The 25,504-nt window shown below is 44.6% G+C and overlaps 3 protein-coding genes across 3 annotated transcripts in view; 1 reads left to right on the top strand and 2 right to left on the bottom strand.

Moving 5' to 3' along the window:
• The window catches only part of LOC101950935 (cytoplasmic dynein 1 heavy chain 1), an 81,905-nt gene extending 62,555 nt beyond the window's left edge, over window positions 1-19,350 (bottom strand). The window contains exons 1-10 of the mRNA XM_065593602.1: window positions 18,981-19,350; window positions 15,905-15,992; window positions 15,189-15,362; window positions 14,726-14,981; window positions 5,131-5,317; window positions 4,657-4,928; window positions 3,889-4,116; window positions 1,726-2,802; window positions 886-1,065; window positions 257-406 (exon numbers count right to left, since the gene is read on the bottom strand). Of these exons, the coding sequence (XP_065449674.1) occupies window positions 257-406; window positions 886-1,065; window positions 1,726-2,802; window positions 3,889-4,116; window positions 4,657-4,928; window positions 5,131-5,317; window positions 14,726-14,981; window positions 15,189-15,362; window positions 15,905-15,992; window positions 18,981-19,251 (2,883 nt within the window). The 5' untranslated portion in view covers window positions 19,252-19,350. The remainder of the gene's footprint in view (window positions 1-256; window positions 407-885; window positions 1,066-1,725; window positions 2,803-3,888; window positions 4,117-4,656; window positions 4,929-5,130; window positions 5,318-14,725; window positions 14,982-15,188; window positions 15,363-15,904; window positions 15,993-18,980) is intronic.
• LOC135983199 (uncharacterized) overlaps window positions 1-25,504 on the top strand; it is a 372,285-nt gene that overhangs the window by 314,777 nt on the left and 32,004 nt on the right. The window lies entirely within an intron of this gene.
• On the bottom strand, window positions 21,243-25,119 carry LOC101940155 (cytoplasmic dynein 1 heavy chain 1-like). The gene is made up of 3 exons (XM_005285790.5): window positions 24,904-25,119; window positions 24,270-24,513; window positions 21,243-24,059 (listed from the first exon to the last, which is right to left on the bottom strand). Exons 1-3 carry the CDS (start codon window positions 25,028-25,030, stop codon window positions 23,801-23,803), a joined length of 630 nt encoding a protein of 209 aa, XP_005285847.2. The 5' UTR covers window positions 25,031-25,119; the 3' UTR covers window positions 21,243-23,800.

Below are 25,504 nucleotides of genomic sequence, written 5' to 3'. Positions count from 1 at the left end.
CGGTACCAAAGGTTCCCTGACTTCAGTGAAGCAAGGGCGTATGTGTGGACCAAGAGATGCTCCTACTTTCAAATGCTCCAGCTTCTCACGCATGGCGTGTGCATATAACCCCCAGTGGAATACAAACCAGGATCATAACTAGAAGAACTTGCATTATATAGCAATACGTACCACAAGAGTACTTATTTCTACTCAAGGTTCTGTATTGTCTTATTTTAACAAAAAGCATAATGAGTAACCGTCAAATGTAACTTACTTTTATCTTTGGCTCCCCACCAGGCTTGTGACTGACTTGAGGCGCATCTGTATCCATGTCAACTTCTGCTTTATCATCAGCTTGTCCAAGAAGAACTTGGGTCCAAGCTCTCAGCCCAGCCTGTAGTCGAACTCCTAGTATTCGTTCAATCTAACGGAGGAAGAAGCCATATTGAAAACAAATACAAAGAAAACTGGCAGAAAGACACACTTATGTGGTGTCTCTAAGATTCCCCCATTGTCAAGAAATTCCTGAAATTTTTAGATACAGTAGTACTTTTAAAGGATGAAAATTCAGCTTTACATCTTAACAGGAGTGTTTTTTTTTTTGTTTTTTTTTTTTAAATTAAACACTTTTTAAGCAAAGGAAGTTTAAGTCAACATGTTACAATACAGTTTAGAGTATTTAAAAATTAGGTTTTAGGAGGGGACCTAAATATCAGATTTACTGCCATGCTGTCTTAAGAAAGAGGATTTCACCTTAGCATTATGATTAGTATTGTCTGTATTAAGATGCTGATGTTCACCCACATCCGAAAACCTGTTCCCTACCCTGCCATATTCAACCATCCATTAAGCTATTATCCTGTCACCTTTGAAAGCTATGTTCGCTTTGAGTGAAAGACCTACCTCCATATCCAACTTATTGACCCAGATCGGCAAATTGGAATATGAATGAAGATTCAAGTCATCCACAGCTTTTTGAACTCTGTTCAAGATTTCTGAAAAAGTCTTATGATCATACATGCAGGTTTCCAAGGATCGAACTTCCAGGTCTATTTTTTCTTCAATAATGAGCAGATCATCCACCTAAGGGAAAATTTAATTTTAGTACTTTGCTGATACCAGTCGGCCATGTTGATGGAAGTGATAAAACATCCCTCTCTCACAAACAGAGCTACATCCATTCTTGCAAGGGGGCGAGTCGTTACTTTATGTTCATTCATTGAAACTTACTGAAGTCTCTGGGAACTTGCCTCATAATGGAGATGTCAGAATTTGGCTAATTCCCTTAATCTAAAAGGGAGATACTGAGAAACATGCATCCAGGTTTTAAAAAAGTAACTGATGCTATACTAGAGTATAAAGCATTAATACAAAGTGTGTTCATATTATAATCACTAACTAAAATGTTTCAGTAGCTACTTTACTAAATTAGCATTTTTTTTTTTTTTTAATAAGATATGGTTTCTCTACCACCCCCCATAGAACATTTGTCACATTACCAGGTAATAATCTGAGAGCATACATCTTGTCAATGGTTTCTCTGTTCAGTGACTTCAATACTATAAGACATTATGCAACTATTGCATAGATTCCAAACAGTTAGATTATTTTCCAAGAGGAAGACAGCTGTGTCCTGAATAGTATACAATCCAAAACTAAACTATTTTGTTGCTAATAAACTCAACTGCCACTGATATGTGCAGAGTCTCACTTAGAAAAAAGAACATAATCAGTAGAACAAACCTTTTCTTGGAAGCTGAAGACAGTCTCTGCTAGGCGTTGTACATAGGGGTCAAGTTTGTATGACTCCCACACCAGGGCAATACCTTCTCCAATCAAAGCCTGCACTTCCTTCTTCAGACCGGCTACCAACAGAGAAATAGTGTTACGCTCTTCCACCTTCTCACAGGTCCGTTCATAGGTACGGACACTTTCAATCAGAGAAATAGCAAAAGGATAGAGCTGGTTTGCTTGGTGAGCTTTGTTGACAATTGCAAGTGGAACACGAAATCCAAACCATTTAAGGTTGCGTACTTCTTTTGAGAGTGTTATTATTTCTGGGAGAAAGTTGACTTTTAGTTTGAGGACATTTCCGGTTCGGCCTCTAACACGAGTGCTTTCAATAGTGAAGATACGGCCACACACACCAAGGTTGCGCTGCTGAACCTTCCTTGCCCAATCATCAAATATTTCTTGAGTGTTGAGCTTCATACGGAAGCTGTCGCCATCTTGCTTCAGCTTCTGCCCTTCAACATGGTTCTCCCAACCTTTGCCAAGCACATCTTCAACACGCTTCATGTAGGCTGTGAGCTGTCGATCAATCTGTTTGGCCCAGATTATAGACCCAGACACGGGAGGCAAGTCACGAACATGACTCATTTTGCAAGCCTGACTTTGTGGGTATTGTACCTTGAATTTGTCATGAAGAGACTCGATATCATCTTTTACACGCTGGATCAACTGTGTTTGATATTCACGAATAGCACCCCGAATGTGAGGTCTGACAAACAAAGCATTGAATCTGGAGAAGATCCTGAACATTTCATTAGCATTCTTTGCTGTGCCAAGCTGGTCTCGTAGACGAGCAGTTATTCTTGTTTCAACCCTATCAATTCTTTCATCATACCGTTTCATTGCTGCCTCCCAGGCTTCTGTACCTTCTTTAGAAACATCTAAGCCATCTACTTCTTTAACATTCTCATAAGCAAGATTTACTTCTTCAATAGCATTAGCATCTGCAGCATCAAAAAGGACTTCTGCTACCTTCATATCCTGGGGTTCAGGTACATCTCCTTGATTCTGTTGGGCAACAGCTGTGACCTGCATAAAGTCACATAGTTTAGTTAACTCTCCAAGACTCACTGATCTAAAGGTTTGTGTGTCACACACATTTTGAGAGTTAAGCATTTTATGTACACACTGTAAAAAGACAGGCAATTATTTTTTTGCACTGTACTCAGTTGACTAAATCCTTTAGAACCTAAGGGTGAAAATTTGTTTTTTGTAGGGTATTCATCTGCAAGTAAGATGAGGAGAGTATACCTTATGCTGCACAATGTTTAGTAATAATGAGAGATTCTCCGCTTTAAACTTGTACTGTAGTTATTTGCCATATTCAAAATCAAGCGATCCAAACTTAAGGCAAGTTATTGTATGCAGCATCCATTTTTTCCATCACATGGAAAAACAAGCCAGCATTAGAGTGCTTTTATTCATGGAGTTAAGTATGTACACTTTAGCCTGATTACTAGCAAAAAGTGGACGAATGTAATACCATTCTTCTCATTAATGTCAGTTAATCATTTTCAGTTTGCTTACTATCTTTCACTGCTTTCAGGGTATAAAGATGGAGAATAATTTAACAGGATTGCTCTGTTTGGAAAACTAAAGATTATTTAAAAACATGCCCTCAAGGCCTGAAAATAAATCCCTAGATTCTTTTTCCATTTCAAGAGAGATTATACAGAGAAAAAGCATTGCTGTTTGCATGAATACAAAAGTGATCAGTTACAGATTGAACTGGTACTGGTAAGTTTCTAATGTAGCTGAAAATGGGTCTTTACCACTATGTCACAGATGTCAAAACTTTGAAATAACTATTTAACTTGCTACAGGTTCAGCAGAGGAGCTCGCAGCTATGCGAGTGATTGTATATTCCTTTCCATGGTGAATTTTGAATGCTTCTAAGAGTTCTACTCAAATTCTAATGGTTATGTTTTGCACCTGTGGTTCCTTTAGTCAGCTGTTTGCAGGGGAACACAAGTAATTTTGCTTTTGTGAGTTAATACATTTTAATGTGACTGGCTTGTGTCTGCAGGTGGACTTTCATAAAAAGAGATGGGAAACTGCTATATCTTTACCAGATGTATAGGCAGTTACCCTAATTAGGAAGGAATGGAACTCTACCTGAGGTCTTAAGACTCTCACAATAACTGCTCTCAGCTGCTCATGCTGGCGCCTGAACTTCCTCATTTGATCAAGACGAGCCTGCAGTTTCCTGTGAGCAGGATTGATACGCCACACCATCTTCAGATTCTCTTCTCTCTTTCTCTTCACAATGTCTCTCAGCAACACTTGTAGTTTCTCATATTCATCATCCCAAGTTTGGAAGACTTCAAAACATGCAACCATAACCTGAAAGTTTAAGAATGTAAACTTGTTTGACTCTCAAACGACATGCTCTCATATCTGCATTTAGTGCGTTACTTTAGCTATTACCGCATTTGATACCCTAGACCAGGGGTGGCCAACCTGTGGCTCCGGAGCCACATGTGGCTCTTCAGAAGTTAATATGCGGCCCTTGTATAGGCACCGACCCCAGGGCTGGAGCTACAGGTGCCAACTTTCCAATGTGCTGGGGGGTGCTCACTGCTCAACCCCTGGCTCTGCCACAGGCCCTGCCCCCACTCCACCCCTTTCCCTGAGCCTGGAGTGCCCTTGCTCCTCACCCCTCACCCCCCAGAGCCTCTTGCACGCCACGAAACCGCAGATCGGGCGGTGCGGGGAGGCACTGATTGGCGGGACTGCCAGTGGGAGGGAGGCGCTCGGAGCAGGGGGTATGGGAGGGGTGCTGATGGTGGGCTGCTGACATATTACTGTGGCTCTTTGGCAATGTACATTGGTAAATACTGGCTCCTTCTCAGGCTCAGGTTGGCCCCCCCGCCCTACACGTACCTTTTCAAACTCTTCATAGGCAACATGCATCAGTTTTCTGGTTCCCAATACTTTAAGTAGCTGAGAACTCAGGTCTCTTGAAATGGCTTCCACTAGACGCAGTGCCCTTTGAATGGGGTACTTTGTATTTCTGATTTTTCTCAGATGGGTGAATATTGCCACAAGTGCCTGTCTTATTTTGTCCAGTTCAGTAGCAGACAACAAGTCATTCAAAGGAAAGTCTTTCATCAGTGGATTATAGTCATTTACAGTTTCCAGTGCCTGTTTTAGACCTAAAGACAATACAAGAGAGTTAAATTTAATTGACTTCACTGTGTCAATTCCATCTGGCCAGTTGAAAGGCCATATTTTTCACTTCATACAAGGTGAAGCTTTTTGATTGCAATGTTGACATTTAACTAGTGTAACTATATCACAAGAGCTAAACTTCTACAGAAAGTGCTCACTAATCTACAGCACATTGCAGTTTCTTACCTGTGTCCGTGTCAAAGCTGACAGTAGCATGAAAACGTTTGCCATGTTTCAAGATATCTAGCGTCAGGAGGACTTCTGGGCTTTCACGCTTCTCCTGAATGCGGTACAGAGCACGTTCCAAGTTCAGCCAGAAACTAATTTCCTGTAAAGCCGTGCCTGACGCAGGATCTCGATCCAGTTTGGTCACCTTAAAGACAAATGAAATGTTGAAGAGAGTGATATGCTTTTTTTATATAACTGTTTATTAATAGAAGTGCAAATCTAACTAAAACAATTAACTGCCTCCACACAACTACATAGTTCAACATGCCAAAATGGAAAGATCTAGTCTACACTAGCCCACTGCAAGCCATTCACCAACAACTGTAATAGTGGATGTTGTATGCAGTAGCTGTACACAAAAAGTGTAAGTTACAAAATGTTCCTAGGATAAAAGAAGAGCCAAATTAAAGTGTTTTCACAGGTGAGGAAATGTATTTTTTTAGGCTTCTGGAGGTAAATGGAGAAGGTACAAAGCTGTTATTGCCGCTGCCAAGTGGAAGTGACCCCGTGCATACTTGGGTTAGACTGAACTCATTTAGACATAGGAGTTGTGGCTGCTTTAACAAACAAGTGCAGTTGGTACCCTATCTTCATTTGGTTTAAGTCACCATAAGTTATGCAGAAGGGCACTGACCAAAGCCCCAACATAAGCCATGCTCCTTGGGAGCCTGCTGGGTGTACTAAATCAGTCCCAGAGTCCAATGATTGCAGGAGCTGGCAATAAAATGAAAGAAGGAAGCTGTGGCCTCATCCTTTGCCTCAGTGTATCCCCTCAGGAACAGTGAGAATTTGGTCATGAGAAAGTAAAAAGCCAGTATTTCATCCTTATTTAGATTATGCCTGTGTGTGTTGCAGCAAGTGGTATGTATGCATCCTATGAAATCTTAGGTATAAGTTTGCAATACATTAAGGATAGAGCAGTCAGCATTGCTTAGGTTTGTCTCAATTATAGCATCCATCCATAAATTATTTCTAGCACTCAAAATTCAAGACTTGACCCAGATATTTCAATTTAACTAAGTGTCACTGTACAGTATTCTGTTCAAAATTTATCTTCACCACAACTTGAAAAAGCCCCACTCCTCCTTGGCAGACAGATATTCTGCCCAGAGAAGAGAACCAACTCAGGCAAGGGAGTCAGTGGCTCCTTTGGAGGAAGAGTGGTGCATCATTACTCCTGTAACAGAAGGGGAGGAGATGCGAAACACAGCATGGCACAGATGCTGCTTCTCCTGTGAGAGGGAAGAGTAGAGATGCTGGAAGCCCTACTGCTTTTTCCAGAAAGGAGGGGACGCCACAAGGGGCCTTGCTGGAAAGTCAAGGCCTTACTAAGTACCCCAGAGGAGGCCTACAGAGCAGCTGGGTTGGGCATAAAACTGATTAATTCATGCTTATGTACATTTAATATGGATGTCAGTTCAGGGCATCTGCACTTCCCCCTCACTGGGCCAGCAAGGGCACTTACTCCCAAGCGTTAGGTCCCCTGCTGTTGCCTCTCTTGTTTGGAGATCCACAGCTCTCCCTTTTAACTCAGGTAGTCCCAGGCTGCCTAGTTCCCAGTCTTCACTGTTTATTTCCCAGCACAGACAGGTTGCCAAGGATACCTGCTTGCTTTCTCTTCACAGACTGATAACCGAGTGATCATCAACACATAGTACCACACAGGTCTAAGCAAGCCAATTTCATTCTTAAAGCAAGTTTCAGAGTGGTAACTGTGTTAGTCTGTGTCAAGGTTCCCTCCCCATTCTAAACTTTAGGGTACAGATGTGGGGACCTCCATGAAAGACCACCTAAGCTTATTTTTACCAGCTTAGGTTAACAGTACGCTGCCACCACCAAGTGTTAACCAAATATTTAGGGGGAGCCACTTGGAACTCTGCCTTCCCCCAAATATCTCCGAAGCCGCTAACCCCCTTTTCTGGACAGACTTGAGAAGGATTCCTCCCCCAAGCCTCTACACCCCTTTTCCTGGGTTGGCTTGAGAATCCTCCTCACCAGTTAGTCCTGGTGAACACAGATCCAAAACCTTTGGATCTTAAAACAATCAGGTTCTTAAAAGAAGAATTTTAATTAAAGAAAAAAGGTGAAAGGAGTACCTCTGTAAGATTAGAATGAAAGATAATCTCACAATCAATTTAAAAAAAAACAGAGGGTTTCCCTCTGGGCAAAACTTTAAAGTTACACAAAGAACCCAAATTTATCTTCCTTCTTATTTGCAAAAGAACCCACAAACAAGAAAATGGATGTAATCTAACACATTCCTTCTCTAAATACTCACTACCCTATAGGAGTTGGATGGTTCCTTCTTTCTCTGTTTCCAAAAGCCCACACAGCACAGACAAAAGACTTTTCCCCCCTTCCCGATTTTAAAGTATCTTGTCCCCTTATTGGTCCTTCTAGTCAGGTGTCAGCTAGGTTATGTGAGCTTCTTAACCCTTTACAGGTAAAAGAGGAATTAACCCTTAACTGCATGTTTATGACACACACTCCAAATCATAGACAGTGCTAGACCACACTGGCTGTGATTTCTTCCTAGAACTTTAGAAGAAAACAGAATTAATAAGACACATGCACCTTTACATACACTACTGATTATGTAAAAACTAACAATATTTTTCACATTTCAAGGACGATTTTAACCAGTTGATTCTGGGAAACTTTCACGGGAGAGTGCATCAGTCACTTGGTTAGAAGCTCCGGAAATGTGTTGTATTTAAAAATGAAAATCTTGGAAAGCTAAACTCCACCGAAGAAGTTTTTTGTTATTGTCCTTGACGGTGTGAAGCCACTTCAGCACAACATGGTCGGTTTGTAGTTGGAAACGCCGTCCCAAATGTATGGGCGTAGCTTTTCCAGCGCGTACACAATGGCGTAACATTCCCTTTCGGTGACTGACCAGTGGTTTTCCCTCTCAAACAGTTTCTTGCTGAGAAACACGACAGGATGGAATTCTTGATCCGGTCCTTCCTGCACTAAAACTGCCCCCACACCACGCTCGGACGCATCTGTGGTTACTAGGAATGGTTTGTCAAAGTCTGGGGCCTTCAGCACAGGGTCAGACATGAGTGTCGCCATAAGCTGGTTAAAGGCCTTTTGACGCTCATCAGTCCACTGCACTGCATTTGGCTGTTCCTTTTTGGTTAGGTCTGTCAGTGGGGCGGCGATGTGGCTGTAGTGTGGTACAAATCGCCTGTAATATCCGGCCAAGCCTAAGAAGGATTGGACCCGTTTCTTTGACTTTGGGACAGGCCACTTTTGGATAGCATCCACTTTGGCTGGTAGGGCGTTGATCGTTCCTTGACCCACCTGGTGTCCAAGGTAAGTCACTCTGTTTAGGCCTATTTGACACTTTTTAGACTTAACAGTTAGTCCTGCCTGCCTTATGCGCTCGAAAACTTTTTTCAGGTGCTCCAGGTGTTCTGCCCATGAATCAGAAAAAAATGGCCACATCAAGGTAGGCAACTGCAGATTCTCCCAATCCCGCTAGGAGACCACCTACAAGTTTCTGGCAGGTGCATTTCGCAGCCCGAAAGGAAGCACATTAAATTCATTCGCCCCTGCATGGGTGATGAAGGCTGACCTTTCCTTGGCGGGTTCATCTAGCGGTACTTGCCAGTACCCCTTGGTTAAGTCTAAGATAGAGATAAACTGGGCATGTCCCAGTTTCTCCAATAGCTCATCTGTGCGTGGCATTGGATAGTAGTTGGGACGAATTACAGCATTTAGCTTACAATAGTCCACGCAAAAGCGTATATTCCCCATCTGGTTTGGGAATTAGAACCACTGGAGATGCCCATGCACTGTCAGAGGGGCAGATTATCCCCATCTGTAGCATGTCCTGGATCTCCCATTCTATAGCAGTTTTGGCTTGAGGAGACACCCGGTACGGTGGGGTTCTAATTGGGCAAGCATTACCTGTGTCAATAGAGTGGTATGCCCGTTCGGTCCGTCCTGGGGTGGTTGAGAACATTGGCGTGAAGCTAGTGCACAGCTCCTTGATCTGCTGTCGCTGCATATGTCCAAGGGTTGTGGAGAGGTTCACCTCTTCCACGCCACCGTCACTTTTCCCTTCGTAGTAGACACCTTCAGGCCACTCAGCGTCATCTGTTCCCTGGGCTGCAAACTGGAAAACCCTTAATTCTCTGAAATAGAAGGGCTTTAGAGAATTTAGGCTTTAATTTTGAGGTAGGGGATGCTATGAGATAGTTAACAGCTCCCAGGCACTCTTGGACCGTGAATGGTCCTTCCCACGACGCTTCCATTTTATGGGCTTGGAGCGCCTTTAAGACCATGACTTGGTCTCCTACTCTGAAGGACTGCTCTCTGAAATGTTTATCATACCAGGCCTTTTGCTCTTCCTGAGCATCCTTTAAGTTCTCTTTAGCAAGGGCTAAAGAGTTTCAGAGGGTGCTTTGTAGGTTGCTTACGAATCTAGAAGGTTAGTTCCTGGAGAAGGCGTAAACCCCTCCCACTGCTGCTTCACCAACTGTAATGGCCCCTTAACCTCGCGGCCATACACAAGTTCAAATGGTGAAAACCCTAAACTGGGATGTGGTACAGCCCTGTAGGCGAAAAGCAACTGCTGCAATACTAAGTCCCAATCATTGGAGTGCTCATTTACTAATTTACGTATCATGGCCCCCAAAGTTCCATTAAACCTCTCCACCAGGCCATTGGTTTGATGGTGGGAAGGGGTGGCAACAAGTGATTCACCCCATGAGCTTCACACAGGTTTTTCATGGTCCCTGCCAGGAAATTAGTTCCCGAATCTGTAAGGATGTCGGAGGGCCAACCTACCCTGGCAAAAATGTCTGCTAATGCCTGGCACACACTTTTAGCCCTGGTGTTGCTTAAAGGTACTGCTTCCGGCCATCAGGTGGCAAAATCCATGAAAGTTAGTATGTACTGTTTTCCTCTTGGTGTCTTTTTTGGAAAAGGACCCAGAATATCCACAGCTACTTGCTGAAAGGGAACCTCAATTATGGGGAGTGGCTGGAGAGGTGCTTTGACTTGGTCTTGGGGTTTTCCCACTCGTTGGCACACCTCACAAGACCAGACATAATTAGAAACGTCCTTGCCCATTCCCTCCCAGTGGAAGGACTTCCCCAAACGGTCTTTGGTTCTGTTCACCCCAGAATGGCCACTAGAATGATCATGGGCTAAGCTCAAGAGCTTTACCCGGTACTTAGTTGGAACTACCAACTGTCTTTGAGGATGCCAGTCTTCCTGGTGTCCACCAGAAAGAGTCTCTTTGTATAAAAGTCCTTGTTCTACAACAAACCGGGATCAGTTGGAAGAGCTAAGAGGCGGTGGGGTGCTCCATGCCACCGCCCAAGCTTTCTGGAGGCTGTCATCTGCTTCCTGCTCGACTTGGAACTGTTCCCTTGATGTTGACGATAGGATGACCAGACAGCAAGTGTGAAAAATCGGGACAGAGGGTGGTGGTGGGGGGTAATAGGAGCCTATATAAGAAAAAGCCCCAAATATTGGGACTGTCCCGATAAAATCGGGACATCTGGTCACCCTAGTTGGAGACATCAGTTCTCCTTGGATTGTGGACTTGGTCCCTCTGGAAGCGATGCAGGTGATGGGGCGGTTTCCGTTGACTGTGAACCGTTCCCCGCTGGTGCACTATGTGGTATTTCAGGCTCTGGCTGAGCCTCTCGGGTAGGGTTATCTGCTGCTTCTGCCAGTGTCAGCTCGCTGGTGCCCTCTGGCATTGGAGTTGTAGACGGGTTTGCAAGCGCTGGACTCAGTGGTGACAACGGTTCTGGTGCTGGTTGCTTCGCCAGTTCCAGGACTGGATCCGCTACAGCTGTTGCACTCGTTGGCAGGGAATCTGGTTCCACCACCTCTGTCTGGGTCTCTGGTAACACAGACGGGGCCCTGGTGGAAGGCTCAGGAACAGGGATAGGTGTGAAAGCTTGATTAACCTGGCTGTGGATGACCATTCCCACCCTCTTGGCTAGCTTCACATGGTTGGCCAAGTCTTCCCCCAGCAGCATGGGGATGGGATAATTATTATAGACTGCAAAAGTCCACATTCCTAACCAGCCCTTGTACTGGACAGGCAACTTGGCTGTAGGCAAGTTTAAAGAGTTTGACATGAAGGGTTGAATTGTCACTGGGACCTCTGGGTTGATGAATTTGGGGTCCACTAAGGATTGGTGGATAGCTGACACTTGTGCTCCAGTGTCCCTCCACATGATAACCATCTTCCTGCCCACACTCACAGTTTCCCTTCGCTCTGGGAGGCATCTGGGCCTGGAAACCTTTGGTGTGATTGTGATGTAATGAACTGTAATCGGTTGGGGTTCTTGGGGCAGCTGACCTTCAACCAGCTTACGGCGACACTCATGTCTGATCCTGTGCTGAAGGCCCCAGCTCATTACATTTAAAACATTGCCCCGCTAAGGGGTCACCAGGGCGAGGTGGGGTGCTGGAGACTGGTGTGATGGGACAGTTTTCCTTGGGATGTAGGTGGGGCCTTGGGCTGCCTCCAGTGGTAGGGTGTGGTTTGAGGGTGTCCCTTCTGATCTTTGTTCAAACTGAGACCAGGGTTGTTCCTCTCTGCTCCTTCCACCCGTTTTGTGTCAATTTTCCCCGCCTCTCTGGCGGCCTGGGACTGCTTGTATTGATCAGTGTAAGCAGCAAGACTTTCGGCTGAGGCTATTTTCTTATCCCATAACCACTGTTTAATATTATCCTTGGTCATGTTCAGGAATTGTTTTTGAGTTATCAAACCCAACAGTCCTTTAAATCTAGTTACACCCCTGCCGTCGACCCATTTCTCTAACAGATCCTTCATCTGGTTTACATAAGCCACATTTCTTAGTCCAGGCCCTCTCTGAAGGGCTCTAAATTTTACTCTGTAAGTGTCAGGGGTAACTTGAAATTGTTTCAAAACCAAATCCTTAAATTTACCATAGTTAGAAGCCTCCACAATAGGCATCTTGTTGAATACGTCCAGAGCTCTTCCAGTCAATTTTGCTACCAATGTGGTCATCTTGTGCTCGTCCGGAATTGCATGGAGCGTGCACAGTCTCTCAAAGGTGAGGAAATATTCAGCAATATCACTGGATTCATCATACTATGGACATAGTCGCTCCCATCCGTGAATTTTTGGTGGAGGATTGTTAGGATTATTTGGTGTATTCTGCTGAACCCTTGCTAACTCCAGTTCATGGTTCTGGGTCTCCTTCTGGGCCTCCATAGCTCTTTCGTGGGCAGCTGCCTCTGCCTCCATTTTGGGTTTTTCTGTTTACATTTTGGCTGCTTCTATTTCCAAAGCTCTTTTGTGGGCAGCCTCTTCCCTGGCCATCTGTATCGTGTTCTTTTGCTTTTTCCTTCAGCCTCAAACCTCGTCAAGTCCAGTTTTTTCTGTGCATCCCTTTCTGTCAGCTCCCCCTCCCCCAAGAGTCAGAAAAAAACTATTTTTGTGAATTCTTTTGCAGAATGTTAATTATTTGCTAGTTGCTCACAGCTTGAAACCTCTCTCTAACAAAGACCTTTGTTAAAAAAAAAAACTTAACACCTCTGTCTTCAAGCAAAGAGAAGATCTGTCTCCCCTTTCAGCTCTGCTTTTCCAAGCAGCTAAAGGGGGGGAAGGGAAATCTTACTGGTGCAAAATGATCCCACCGAGCTGCCACCATGTCAAGGTTCCCTCCCCACTCTGAACTTTAGGGTACAGATGTGGAGACCTGCATGAAAGACCCCCTAAGCTTATTTTTACCAGCTTAGGTTAACAGTACACTGCCATCACCAAACGTTAACCAGATATTTAGAGAAAGCCACTTGGGAGATATTTGGGGGAAGGCAGAGTTCCAAGTCCCTAACCCCCTTTTCTGGGCAGACTTGAAAATGATTCCTCCCCCAAACTCCTACACCCCTTTTCCTGGGTAGGCTTGGGAATCCCCCTCACCAGTTAGTCCTGGTGAACACAGATCCAAAACCCTTGGATCTTAAAACAATGAAAAATCAATCAGGTTCTTAAAAGAAGAATTTTAATTAAAGGTGAAAGGAGTACCTCTGTAACATCAGAATGAAAGAATCTCACAGACAATTTAAAACAGAGGGTTTCCCTCTGGGCAAAACTTTAAAGTGACACAAAGAACCCAAATTTATCTTCCTTCTTATTTGCAAAAGAACCCACAAACAAGAAAATGGAGGTAATCTAACACATTCCTTCTCTAAATACTCACTACCCTATAGGAGTTGGATGGTTCCTTCTTTCTCTGTTTCCAGCAAAAGCCCACACTGCACAGACAAAAAACAAACTTTCCCCCCCTTCCAGATTTTAAATAAACTATCTTATCCCCTTATTCGTCCTTCTGGTCAGGTGTCAGCTAGGTTATGTGAGCTTCTTAACCCTTTACAAGTAAAAGAGGAATTAACCCTTAACTGTATGTTTATTACAGTCTATCAGCAAAAAGAATGAGGAGTACTTGTGGCACCTTCGTTCTTTTTATTCTTAAAGCAAAAATCCCTAGAGAGAAACCATTTAAAAATAAAGGGCTAAAAAGCTTATGAGGAACCTAAACCCTAACACAAACTGTCAGAAGCAGTCCTTCAACCCCCACACAACATAGGGGAGTCCTTCTGGTTATCAGCTCATCACAGCTTCTCTCAGAACCAGCACACAGCCACTTGGGGACTCAGTAAGCAAGTCCTCCCCTAAGGACTGGGGCCCTCCATAGACCCGAGGTCCTATCCGCTACCTGGATCAGGAAGATACCTGGATCAATCTGAACTCATGCTATTCATCCAAAGGTCTTCTCTTTGCTGGTCTCTCGAGAATCCGGTTTGAACTATATCTGGGGACAGGGATGTGGCTTCAAAGTGTTGATAACCAGAGGAATTACATTACATTACCTCTCCCCTCCTAAGGGAAACCCTTCTGAAACAATGTGAAGTTTTAAGATTAAGGGGGTCTTTGGAGATCCATTGTATTAATCTTGGCTGCTTGGTACTTCTTTAGCAGGAAATCTCACAATAGTACCTTTGCATTTTTAATATGATGAACTCCAAAGATGTTAAAACTACTTCAATAAGGTTTCACTGAATTCAGTGAAGCTCATTCAGGATACTGTAAGTCTTTTACAATGGGTTCAGAACTTTACTTGGAGCAGAGTTGAGTAACACTATGGCAATGCAAAGTAAGCTGCCACCCTCACTAACACAAAGCATGGGAGCCACCGTGGGGTAGAACTTTTATACATACTAGTAACAACAAACATTTTCCCAGATCTGCTCTACTCAGTACCAGCCTTCTGCACCAGTCCCTTTACACTTTTTTTAAATTTCAGTCAGTTTTTACTACCTGAATGGAAAGATGCAAAATTAGCCAGCATTTTATTAGTAACAATTTACTTAAAGGCAAAGAACATGAGCCAGCTTCTCAACTTTACACTGGCTGAGAATCTGGCCCTAAGTTTAGAGTAAGATTTTACAATACAGTTAAGAGGCCAACAGCAAAAGAGGAGGTTTTCACACCCTTAAAGAATGACACAGGAGTTTCTACCATGTAGTCTGACATTTGGTTCTGCAATTTTACCTTTTGTATTTCTCTAATCCATCGGTTAACTCCAGACTGTAACTGGTTGAGAAAAGTTGGGTCCTCAACCTTTTCACCAAAGTCAGTAACCTTTGGCTTTTCTCCATGCTCATAACATTGCTTGGCAACATTAGTAATAATTGGATGAATTGGCAAACTGATCTCTGGAATTTCAATATTCTGCTGCAAGTGCAGCAGTCCCATTTCAAGTTCTGCAATTTTTTTCTCAACTGATGGAGCCATTTTATCACCATCCCTGGGGGGGAAAAAAAACATTACCAAATGAAAAGCTAGACCAACAGGCATACATAAAATGCATGCATTTATGTCCATATAACTTGAATTACATCCAACAGCTTTAAGTTAATTTTAACAGCAAAATGAAGTGTTTATTTGCCTCAGCCCCACATTCTTTTTGATCCATTAGTACTGAAAAACTATTATTTGTATTTAACAGAATTACCTGTCTGCTTTGCCAGACTCTCTGATATAGGACTTAAAAAAGGGAGCAACAGCATTGCTAATGAAAGAATGTAATGTTTCGTAAGGAGAATCTTCACTAAGAGTAACCACTCTCAGTTGGGAGGACACTGGTTTGTCAGCATCGATCACTGGTGTACGTTTAATGAACGCCAAACTGTGGAGCAAAGAAAAATGTTAGTTAACTATAAGACATTGAATTCCAGAATACAGTAAATTACAGTAGCTCTAGTATAACACAAGAATAGGAGGTGTATTTCAGACCTTACATGCTAATGTGCTTTACCGGGTACACTTTTAAAAGTGAGAGAGCAAAACTTTTACTAGTAGCTGAATGCATTAGGTTTTTATATTCATCCATTTTAGACTGACAGAAAACTAAAAGCAATCAAGTCTATAATCGTGGTAATTGAAGGCACACCATTTTCTGGTGTAAGATTTCTTCTAATATATTTTAGCTTCACAGAGACAAATGTATGCTAGGGCTAGACAATGACGACACAAATATGCAAGCATATTAGAGAGAGAGTTAACGAACGTGCGTGCTTTTGTGAAGCTAGATGTTCGTAGAGCAATTTGAACATGAAAAGCACTATATAAGCTCTACTTACTACTATATGTGTGTTAGCCTAAGATTATAGGACTAGCTTTTCCTAGTCCTAAAGCATTCATATAAGATTTCAGTAAGACTGCACTCACCTGTTTGACTTTAGCCCATAATGAATGTCAGTATTAATGCTATAGGATATGATTTCTTTTTCCTCTTCTCCTTCATCACCCACATCCTCTGCAAACAGAATTTGATATATTAAAAATCTCTAACATACACTTAAAAGCCTATTAACCCATCCCTCTCCACCACATCTACCTCACACCTACTCATGCAGCAGCTCATTTGTCCCCATGTATCATCTAGATTTGAAATCAAATCAAATAATTTCAAGTGTCAGCAGAATTGGATAGATCAAAATATATTTTCCTTTGTACTAACCATGACTTAGAACCTAGAAACGCATGACTCCTCAAAACAGAGGAATTTATGGCTTTATTACAAGAGATTAGTTACTTCAGGATCATTACTGCTCCCCCTTTTTCTAGGCTGCCTCCTGTATGAATATCTGTAGTGAAAGCATATTACAAGCCAACTCCTTACATGCTGATTTCAAGAGAGAGATTTCCAGAGTTCCCTCACAATACAGAGACTGAGCTATGGCTTTTTAAAAATACAAAACGTTTTGTTATCTCTGTATGCTTAAAGACCTGCAAGAACGTGCCACAAGATTGTCAGTTTAATTCCTTTTCATAACTTACCTTCATATTTTTCAAATATTTCAAATTATATTAAGGAAAAGAGGAGAGAGAGAAAATGACTGTTTCCCCAACTTAGCTAGCGAGTCACAAGGTGATGTAATCACTGTGCATGCTGGCACTGAAACCACTGCAATGCAGCACAAAGCAATCGCCATCTGAGGAAGACACACCCAAGTGACAAAAAGAACAGGAGCATTACTCTCCTGTTCTCCCAATGCCTCCAAAAGATGAACTACCAGCGTTTTATTTTGTATTACTGTAACACCTAAAACCCATGGACTAGTAACATAGCCCATTGTGGTAGATGCCCTGGAGCACCATTTAACAGCATACGATTTATGTTTGATAAGATTAACTGGTGAATTTTCGGGATCTGAAGTCTGGCTCTTGTTCTGACAGTTGATAGTAGTCAGCACCTGGTGCTTTACATTTTCAAGTCATGGTAGAAAAGGCAACACTAAACATTTTAGCTTCGTAACAAAGCTTCGTAGAACTCTACCCACTGCATTTAAAGGTATTTAACCTCCTTCCTACTGTATTAGTTGTGTAAAAGCACTGATAATTCAGCAGCATATTTTCAGAAATAAGTTCTATTACGCCAGGTGCTGCTGACAGGAAGCACAGCTCTAGTGAGCTAATCAGTACTATATTTCCAGCACACTTTTTCAGAAGGTTTTTAATCTTTTAAAAATTCAACATATGAGTGGTCAGGATATTAATTTTTAGTGGCTGAAGCTGACCAAGAGTGTCCATAAAAGTAACATGGATCAGTTTGAAAAATATTAACAGAACCATTTCTAGAATGTGGTATTTTAAAGGTTACTGTTTAGGCTACTAGCCTAGAACAGATCCCTTTTTGATGACTTACTTAAAACAAGATTTAGAATTTTAGCAAAACTGCTCTCCCCATATAGAGGTGCACCTTTGTCTAGTTCCTCTATACAAAAAAAAGCATCCGAGGGTATGTCTACACTACAATTAAAAATGACCCAAGTCCCCTGTGCCTGAGTGGAGGGGCTGTTTAATTGAGGTGCAGAGACTGGCTTGGGCAGACTGAGCTCTGGGACCCTCCCACCTCGCAGGCTGGAGCCCAAATGTCTAAGTAGGCCACAAGCACGTGTCTAATTACAGTATAGACATACCCTGAGGGAACAACAGTCCTTTGCAGAACCCAAAAGATCAAACCTTTGCCTCCAGCATTTATAAATGGTGTTAAATATATTAAAAATATTTTTAATTTATAGGGGGGGGGTCACACTCTGAGGCTTGCTATGTGAAAGGGGTCACCAGTACAAAAGTTTGACAACCACTGCTCTAGGCCATAACGTCACACATCCAAGTCCTTCAACAGCACTGGCTCATACCCACTGTTTAAACTGCACTGCAGTACTTTGCAACACTGTGGAAGGCGCAGTCCTTCAGATGAAATTTGAGGCAGACTCCTTCTGCCTGGATCTGTGAACTAGCCACACAGAAATTAATGATCCTTTGATACTTCTCAAATTGACCAAGGAAAAATCCTAACATCATGCCCTTATCTTTTCAAATCAGGTACCAACAGGGAAGTCTATGTGAAGGCACAACAGCTGTTGTATTTACTTACATAAGACCTTTGAGCCAGCATCTACATATTACTTTATAAAGAGCTTTGGGGGGACATGTAGCCCAACACTGCAATAAAGTCAGATGCTGTTTGTTGTGAAGGAGGTCCAAGTTAAAGGCTTCCAAGAACTTCAGTGCTGCAAAGCCAAGACAGAAACTTGACAAAACAATACATACATAGCTCATGGGAATGTTTTTATCACCCTGACTTTGATTTCAGCCACAGTTCAGACAAGGCAGTGTCCACACATGTTGATTTCTTGATATCCATAATTTATAACTGAAGTACCAATTTCGGGCAATTTTATCTTCCCACAGCACAGACATGTTAGTACCTCTCTGTATAGGTTTTGGATTAGCTTTCAGGACCAAGGTTATGGTACATTCCCTCCCTGTGGGAATGGACAGGTGTGTTGCTGGGTGGGTTTCAGCATCTCGTCTTCTCTCTATTCCAATGCAGGGGGAGCCAGTTCCACCCCTGGGGGGGAAATCAGGGGCTGTTGATGGGGCTGTCTCCCCTCTTCCTATTGTAATAACGTGTTACGGGGACACCACACTGCATGTGGGCTCAGCATCTCCCCTAGGGGACGGGGTGGGGATACAGGGGGATCACAGACCCACCCAAACTGTGTGTATATATATGGCGGGAGTCACAGACCCGCCCCTCACTGCGTGTGTGTATGCGGGGAGGTCACAGGCACGCCCAGGCCTGTCACAGGGAGCGGGGGAAGAACAGTCACCGCGGCGGACAAAGCGGCAGCTGCCGCCATCTTGACAGCTACCATCTGCAGCAGAAGGAGGCGCCCCCCAACCCAACCCCCTCCTACCCCCGCAGCGGCTCGGCGCCCGGCCCGGCTCTCACCCTTGAGCGTGGATCGCTCCACCAGCACCGTGTGCACCTGCGGGTCGGAGAGAAACTTGCGCATCTGCTCCAGGGCCCCCTTCTCCTCCAGCGCCGCCTCCAGCGCGGCCGGGACCTCCCCGCCGTCCTCCAGCAGCAGCGGCACTAATTTCCGCAAAAGCTTCTGCAGCACCGAGACATCGGCCACATTCTGCACGGCCGAGCCCGGCACCTCCAGGCCGCCCTCCTCGCCGCCCCCGCCGGGACCTCCGCCGGGACCCCCATCAGACATCCTGAGACAGCCAGACACAGCCCACAATCTACTCCTGAGCCACCGCCTAGTACTACTGAGCCAGCAGCACCCACCGCACCGCCTTGTAACCACCTCCCTCCCCCGCCCCCCGCCGCGGGGCGGCCTGGGAAGTGTAGTCCCCACAGCCCGGATGCGCACCACAGAGCCGAAGAGAATGACTACAAATCCCAGCATGCACATTTGAACGGGGTGAGGGGGGCGACTCTGCGACCTAGAGCATCCTGGGAGCTGTCATTCACTGAAGTCACAAACCTGACGAGAAAGGCGACCAACAAGGCCACAAATCCCGCTTTGCCTTGGGCAGGCAGATCCGCGACGGCGCGGACCACATGCCGGCTGGGGAATGTAGTTCCTACCACCTAGCTCGCGCATCGCAACGTCAAACGGGAAAACTATAAGTTCCACAATGCACCGGGACAGAACCGGCCTTCACAAGTGCATCCTGGGAGCTGAAGTTTACTGGGGGCAAGGCCGGTCCCGCGGCAGGCAGGCAGGCGAGAGAAATGACTAGAAGCTCCGGGCTGCCTCGCCCAGCCGTTTGTCTAGCGACTGCGTCACAAAGCGTTTCCTCAGACGCTGCAGCGGGGGGAGGGGCGGGGAGAGCGGAGTTGCTGCTTGGTGGCCTTTTCTGAACGTTTGCCTAAGGCAAGTAGCAGGTTTTTGAAAAACACGCAAGTGAAATGCCATCTTGGTCATTCTGGCCATAATAAAGGGCGGGAGACTAGAATTTGCAGCCTGCCTGATACATTTTCATGGGAGTTTTGTAATGACTCGCCAACTGCTATGCCACCTTGTGGCTAGGTGCAGTGTTGCAGGTTTTTTTCTCTTTAGTCCTGCTGACCTTCCTTGAGTGATGGTCCCTGTTTTCCACTGTGGGTTACATGTGTGCACCATGTGCCCGGAGTCAGAGAATTTGAAAGTAGTATCTGTTGGTCCGCCCATGTGTCCCCGCTTGCCTTGTGCCTTCGACCACGGTGATAAAGAGTGGGGTGAACCAACCACCTCTTCAGGTCTCCTCACAGCTGCATGGTCCAGGTTGAAAGCTTTAGTGTCCTTAGCTTTGACCTCGCGGGTGCTGGGTTACCTTATCTGGCTGGTGTACGCTTCTCTGCCCCACCGCTGCTCCTCTTCGCTGCCAAAGGGACCTGTGGCGGCAGCAGCATGTGAGAGCTGAGACCCCCTGGCCTTTTTCCAGGGTCCGCCTGCAGCAGTGCATGCCAGGGACTGCACCTGCGTTGTCCAGTGTCCAGAGGAGCAGGGCAGCAGGACAGGCATGGACAAATGCCCCATCAGGGGAGCGCACCTGTCTCCCTACAGCACGCCCCCAGCCGGCCCCTCACCTGCCTACCTCACCTGGCTGCCAGCGCCAGCCAGCAGCAGGAGCCCCAGGAGGCAGCACGAGCCCGGCTCACTAGGTGGGAGATTGCAACACATGCTGCGCCTCCAGCACGGCTCTTAAACTGCTCCTTCCCTACTCTCCACCACAACTTCTGCCCCCGCAGCAGTTCCCCCCACAGAGGGTGCTGGGCTGCCTGGCCCTGGGGCCCCCTGTAGTTGGGGGGGCCTCATGGCAGGGTACTGTGTGTTTCATTGTAAATCCGCCTCTGGTCCTCCTTACACCTGGGAGATATGGATCCATGGCCACACCACAGGACATTTTTGCCTGCCTGGATCCAGAATCCCCTCCTTCATTGGGAACCTCTGTTTTCAGGAAGCTTATATCTCCACTGAGAGACCTGCCTACAGGGCAGAGCCTATTATCCCATCCCCTCCTCTCCATACACAACTTACACATCTCCAATGGCACCGGCAGTACCGCCGCTGGAACCTCAGGAGATTCGGAATCATCAGAGGAATTGCTCCACAGATGAGTCCCTATACATCCCGAAGGATTCTAGGACTACCCTTCGATCACTGGGTATATACACACCTTCCCTTAAGAGGAAGTTACATCACCAATTGACCCCATCAAGGTATAGAGCTCAATGCTTCTACCATCAGAGACCCTACAAACCACCTCATAAAAGGCAGAAGATTGAAAAGTCCTGCTTCCATGTTCCTTCCACACTGGCCTCAACATCCCAATCCCAGCCCCCAACCAGTAATATTTTTGATGTGAGCTTGGGAGCCGTGATTCACTGAGCCCAGCACCTCCTGACTCCAGTAGAACAGGGATCGCCTAGCACTCTTCTTCAACATCTGGAGCATGATAACGATGGACACATGGGTGCTGATCATCATCCACACTGGCTATATGATTGAGTTTGCAATGCTACCTCATCCAAAACTGCCCTCCCCAACCCCCTTTGGGGACCAGTCTCATGACAATATTCTCGCTCAGGAGGTGAACTTATTGCAGCAAAGAGCAATAGTGTGTTCCTCCACAGTATCAGGTTACAGGTTTTTACTTGACCTGCTTCCTCATATCCAAGAAAAAGGCTGGGTGGAAACCAATCCTTTACCTCCACCACCTCAACCCCACTTCATTCACAAACTCAAATTTCACAGTCATGTAGGCAGCAATAATTCCATTTTTAGAAAAAATGGCATGTGGTCATGGCTCCTGCCCACAGACAATTTCTCAGATTTATGGTGGGCTCTGACCATTTCCAGTACTATCCTTCAGAATAGCTACTGCCCTCATAGTATTTACACCAAGGTATTTTCAGTGGTAGAAGCTCACATCAGATGTCATGGCCTCCTCACTTTCCCATACTTAGACGACTGGCTCCTCACCACCAAATCTCGCCAAAAAACCTATACGTTGACATCTATGATGCTCCACCTCTTTTCCTCAATGGGGAGTCAGTGTAAACGTTACAAAAATCTGGTTTTACTCCCATGAAATCTTTGGATTTCTTTGGGGCAACCTTGAACTCTATCACCACAGGGGTGAACTTGCTCACAGTTTTCAGACCATGAACAATATCATAGGTCACATTGCAAGCAACACTTTGGTAACAGTCAAAACATGTCTGTCCTTACTTGGCCACATGGCTTTGTGCACATATGTCACTCCATTTGCAAGACTCCATCTTTGAGTATGACTACATTCAGTTCACTCCCCAAGCTGTCATTCCATGAATCTCACACTGACAGTTCCTGCCAAGATACTGTCCTCCCTTCTGTGATGCACAAATCCTCATCACATATGTGTGGGGGAGTCTCTTTCTCCCCTCTTCACTGGTCAAGACAATCATTATGGATGTTTCCCTGCAAGGTTGGGGAGCCTGTATGGGCAACCACACAGCACAAGGAGCCTGGACATCTTGAGAGTATAGAATGCACATCAGTGTCCTGGAATTATGGGCAGTAAGGAAGGTGTGCGAATCCTTTCTTCCATTCGCTCGCTTTCACCACATCCTGATAATGTCAGACAACGCTAGGATAGTCTTTTACACCAGCAAGCAAGGGAGCAAGATCTGCCTCCCTGTGTGCAGAAGCAGTCAATCTCTGGAACTGGTGCATCAGCAATCAGATGACTCTATCTGCAGCCTACCTTCCAGGGACACAAAATGCACTCTCAGATTCCCTCACCAGACATTTTACGATTGACCACAAGTGGAAACTTAACGACACGGTTCTGCCTGACATTTTCACATGATGGAGAACCCCAACAAGAGATCTGTTCGCTTCCCAGGCCAACAACAAGTGCATCGCGTGTTGCTCCAGATGTAGGCTGCCACTTCCAGGGTGATGCTCTCCTTTCCTGGTCAGACCAGTTCAACTGTGCCTTCCCTCCGCTGCCGCTTCTGCCACAACTGCTACACAAGTTCCAGCAGAAAGGGGTGATGTCATCCTGATCACCCCTTTCTTGCCCTGTCAGTTCTAGTTCCCCGAGCTCCTGACCCAATGCAATCGCAGCATCAAACACCCCAATCCACAACCACTCCACCTCAGGGCGTGGTATTTGGGTGGGCATCATACCTAGAATGTGCATGCTCTTCAGCCATGTGAGACATCTTCTGCAATAGCAGAAAGGATTCGACTAGGAAATGTTACCTAGCTAAATGGAAATGCTTCTCGTCCTGGACACAACAAAGAGGTATTCTACCAGAAGCTATGGGTATTCCACTCATTCTAGACTAGATCCTATCTTTTGAAGACATCAGGTCTCTCCTTCAGCTCCTTGTGAGGCTGCTTTGTGGTGATCAGTGCATTATGAACTTAAAGTGATCCTATACAGGGAATACTTAAGCTATCACCTAATACAATTGCCTTAGTTGAGGAGTGACAACTGTACTTGCCTACATAACATTTACTTGAAAGTGATGTGAACTGCAGGAGTTCATTCAGAATGTCTACTCCACTTGGAATATAGTCAGGATACCACTTGTTTTACAGGAGCGGTGAAAGTTTGTAATGACCACAAACCATCAGACGCCTCTGTTTTCTTGTAAGAAAGACACTTCCAACAACTCAAGCACTGCTTAAACTGCCACTCCTGTAGCCTAAAGTACCATGACTTCAAGTAAATACGACACTTGTGAACTTAAATAGATTGTTTATGCTAGATACAGCAGGTGCTTTACTGTAAATGCTCATATACATGAATATGTACTGTAATCACCCCTTTGCTGTGAATGAATATAAAAAAAATCTGTATATGTTTTACCTCTTGTTCAGGTAGGTTCTCAGCAATTTCCTCTTCATCAACAACTTCACCATGCTCTCTCTTCTCCCGCTTTATCTTCTGAATCCTCTCCCTCTTCACATTTCCTACACTCTTCAAAGCTCTTAAGCCAAAGTCATAATGACTTTGAGAGGAGAGCTGCTCATCACAGAGTCTAAGGATAAAAGATACCAGAGTCAGTTTTAGACATACTAAGATCACAAAACTAATGTTCAATAGTGAAGTGTCAAGCATGCTTACTGTTCTATGTTCTTGCTATGGTAGTTTCAAAGCTAGCTACAGAGCCATTTTAAGTTCCAGATTTAAGTACACAAGTGATCTTTTAATGGTTTGGGCCACACTTGTTTAAGTGACTATTACTTACTTGAAGAATGGGACAATTTTATTGGCTAGCACTTCAGCAGTACAGAAACCCTGAGAGTACAACATGACCTGGGCAATCAGCTGGCGGTCTGGCTTTGTCATCGCCAAGCTCCAGAACAGCTTCTTCAAGTTGTCTGGAAGATTTGATCTACCCGCATAACCAGGATTCATGGTGATGAAGATAGCCATGTCTGGGCTCACTTTAACTTGTTTATTCAGCAGCTCACAAGTAATAGGTGCAGAAGCTAAAAGTAGTTCACACACAAAGTTTTTTAGTTACAGTTGATTTTGTCTCAGTCAAATCAGCTATCAACTACAGTAGTTGAAACTTCACTTTTAGTATCCTGTATAGTTTTGTTTATGGTACAACTAGTCAAACATTTTTTTCTACCACAACACTAAAGTTACACAATGTTGACAGTGACTGCATATCAGTTGAAAGCAACTTCCTTTAATTCTTTAGTGTTTAAGTTACATTTTCAAATTTAACAAAAAAAAACAAACAAACCCTGGCCAATGTGGGAGTAACTGATCAAGGAAATTTCTCAAAAGGACCTATTTCAGACATGCAAGTGAGGGCATTCTTTTGCCAGAAAAGCTATACAAAACCATTAGCAATTAAAATAATTGCATACTCTTGTCATAGTTTGGATTGCAATGTTCTCGCAAGGCTTCCTGGATGCACTGAACCTGCTGAGAAACAGCAGAAAGCATGCGCTCCTCAAGTCTGTTGAACTCATCAGAGCATCCCCATGCGCCCATTTGTCAAAGCCCCACAAAGATGCATCCCATTGCCTGTAGGCAGAGAAAAAGAGAAGATCAGCTTTATTTACACACACACTGGGAAAAAAAGTTACCTTATTCTTCCCTGTACATAGTGAAACTGGTGTAGACTGGATAGGATTGTGGTTACATATATTAACCCCCGATTTAATGTGTGTGTATCTTTATGCTGAGAATCTTTATGCATTCAACAGAAACAACTACTTCTTTACCCACCACTCCAGTCTTCTCTACCCACTCACACCACTCTTGTAGTACGGTGATAACTTCATGGCGTCTGATAACCCTTGTGTCTGACGAAGTGGGCATTCACCCACGAAAGCTTACGCTCCAATACTTCTGTTAGTCTTAAAGGTGCCACAGGACTCTCTGTTGCTAACTTCATGGCAGACACACTGTTAATGTGCTCCTTGACCTTGTTGAAGACATCATCCCAACCACGAATCAAACAAC

This window comes from Chrysemys picta, chromosome 4, assembly GCF_011386835.1.
Source record: "Chrysemys picta bellii isolate R12L10 chromosome 4, ASM1138683v2, whole genome shotgun sequence".
NCBI classification, from domain to species: Eukaryota; Metazoa; Chordata; order Testudines; family Emydidae; genus Chrysemys; species Chrysemys picta.
The sequence above is the reverse complement of the archived record's forward strand: the minus strand, read 5'-3'. Positions and strand labels throughout refer to the sequence as shown.

Bases quoted from the DNA above. Each gene is read 5' to 3' on its own strand.
- LOC101940155 (XM_005285790.5), bottom strand. From the start codon at position 25,030: ATGGGCGCATGGGGATGCTCTGATGAGTTCAACAGACTTGAGGAGCGC. The intron at 24,514-24,903 runs GTATGCAATTAT...AACTACTTTTAG, and splicing joins CAATCCAAACTATGACAAGA to CTTCTGCACCTATTACTTGT. The intron at 24,060-24,269 runs GTAAGTAATAGT...TTTTATCCTTAG, and splicing joins AAAATTGTCCCATTCTTCAA to ACTCTGTGATGAGCAGCTCT.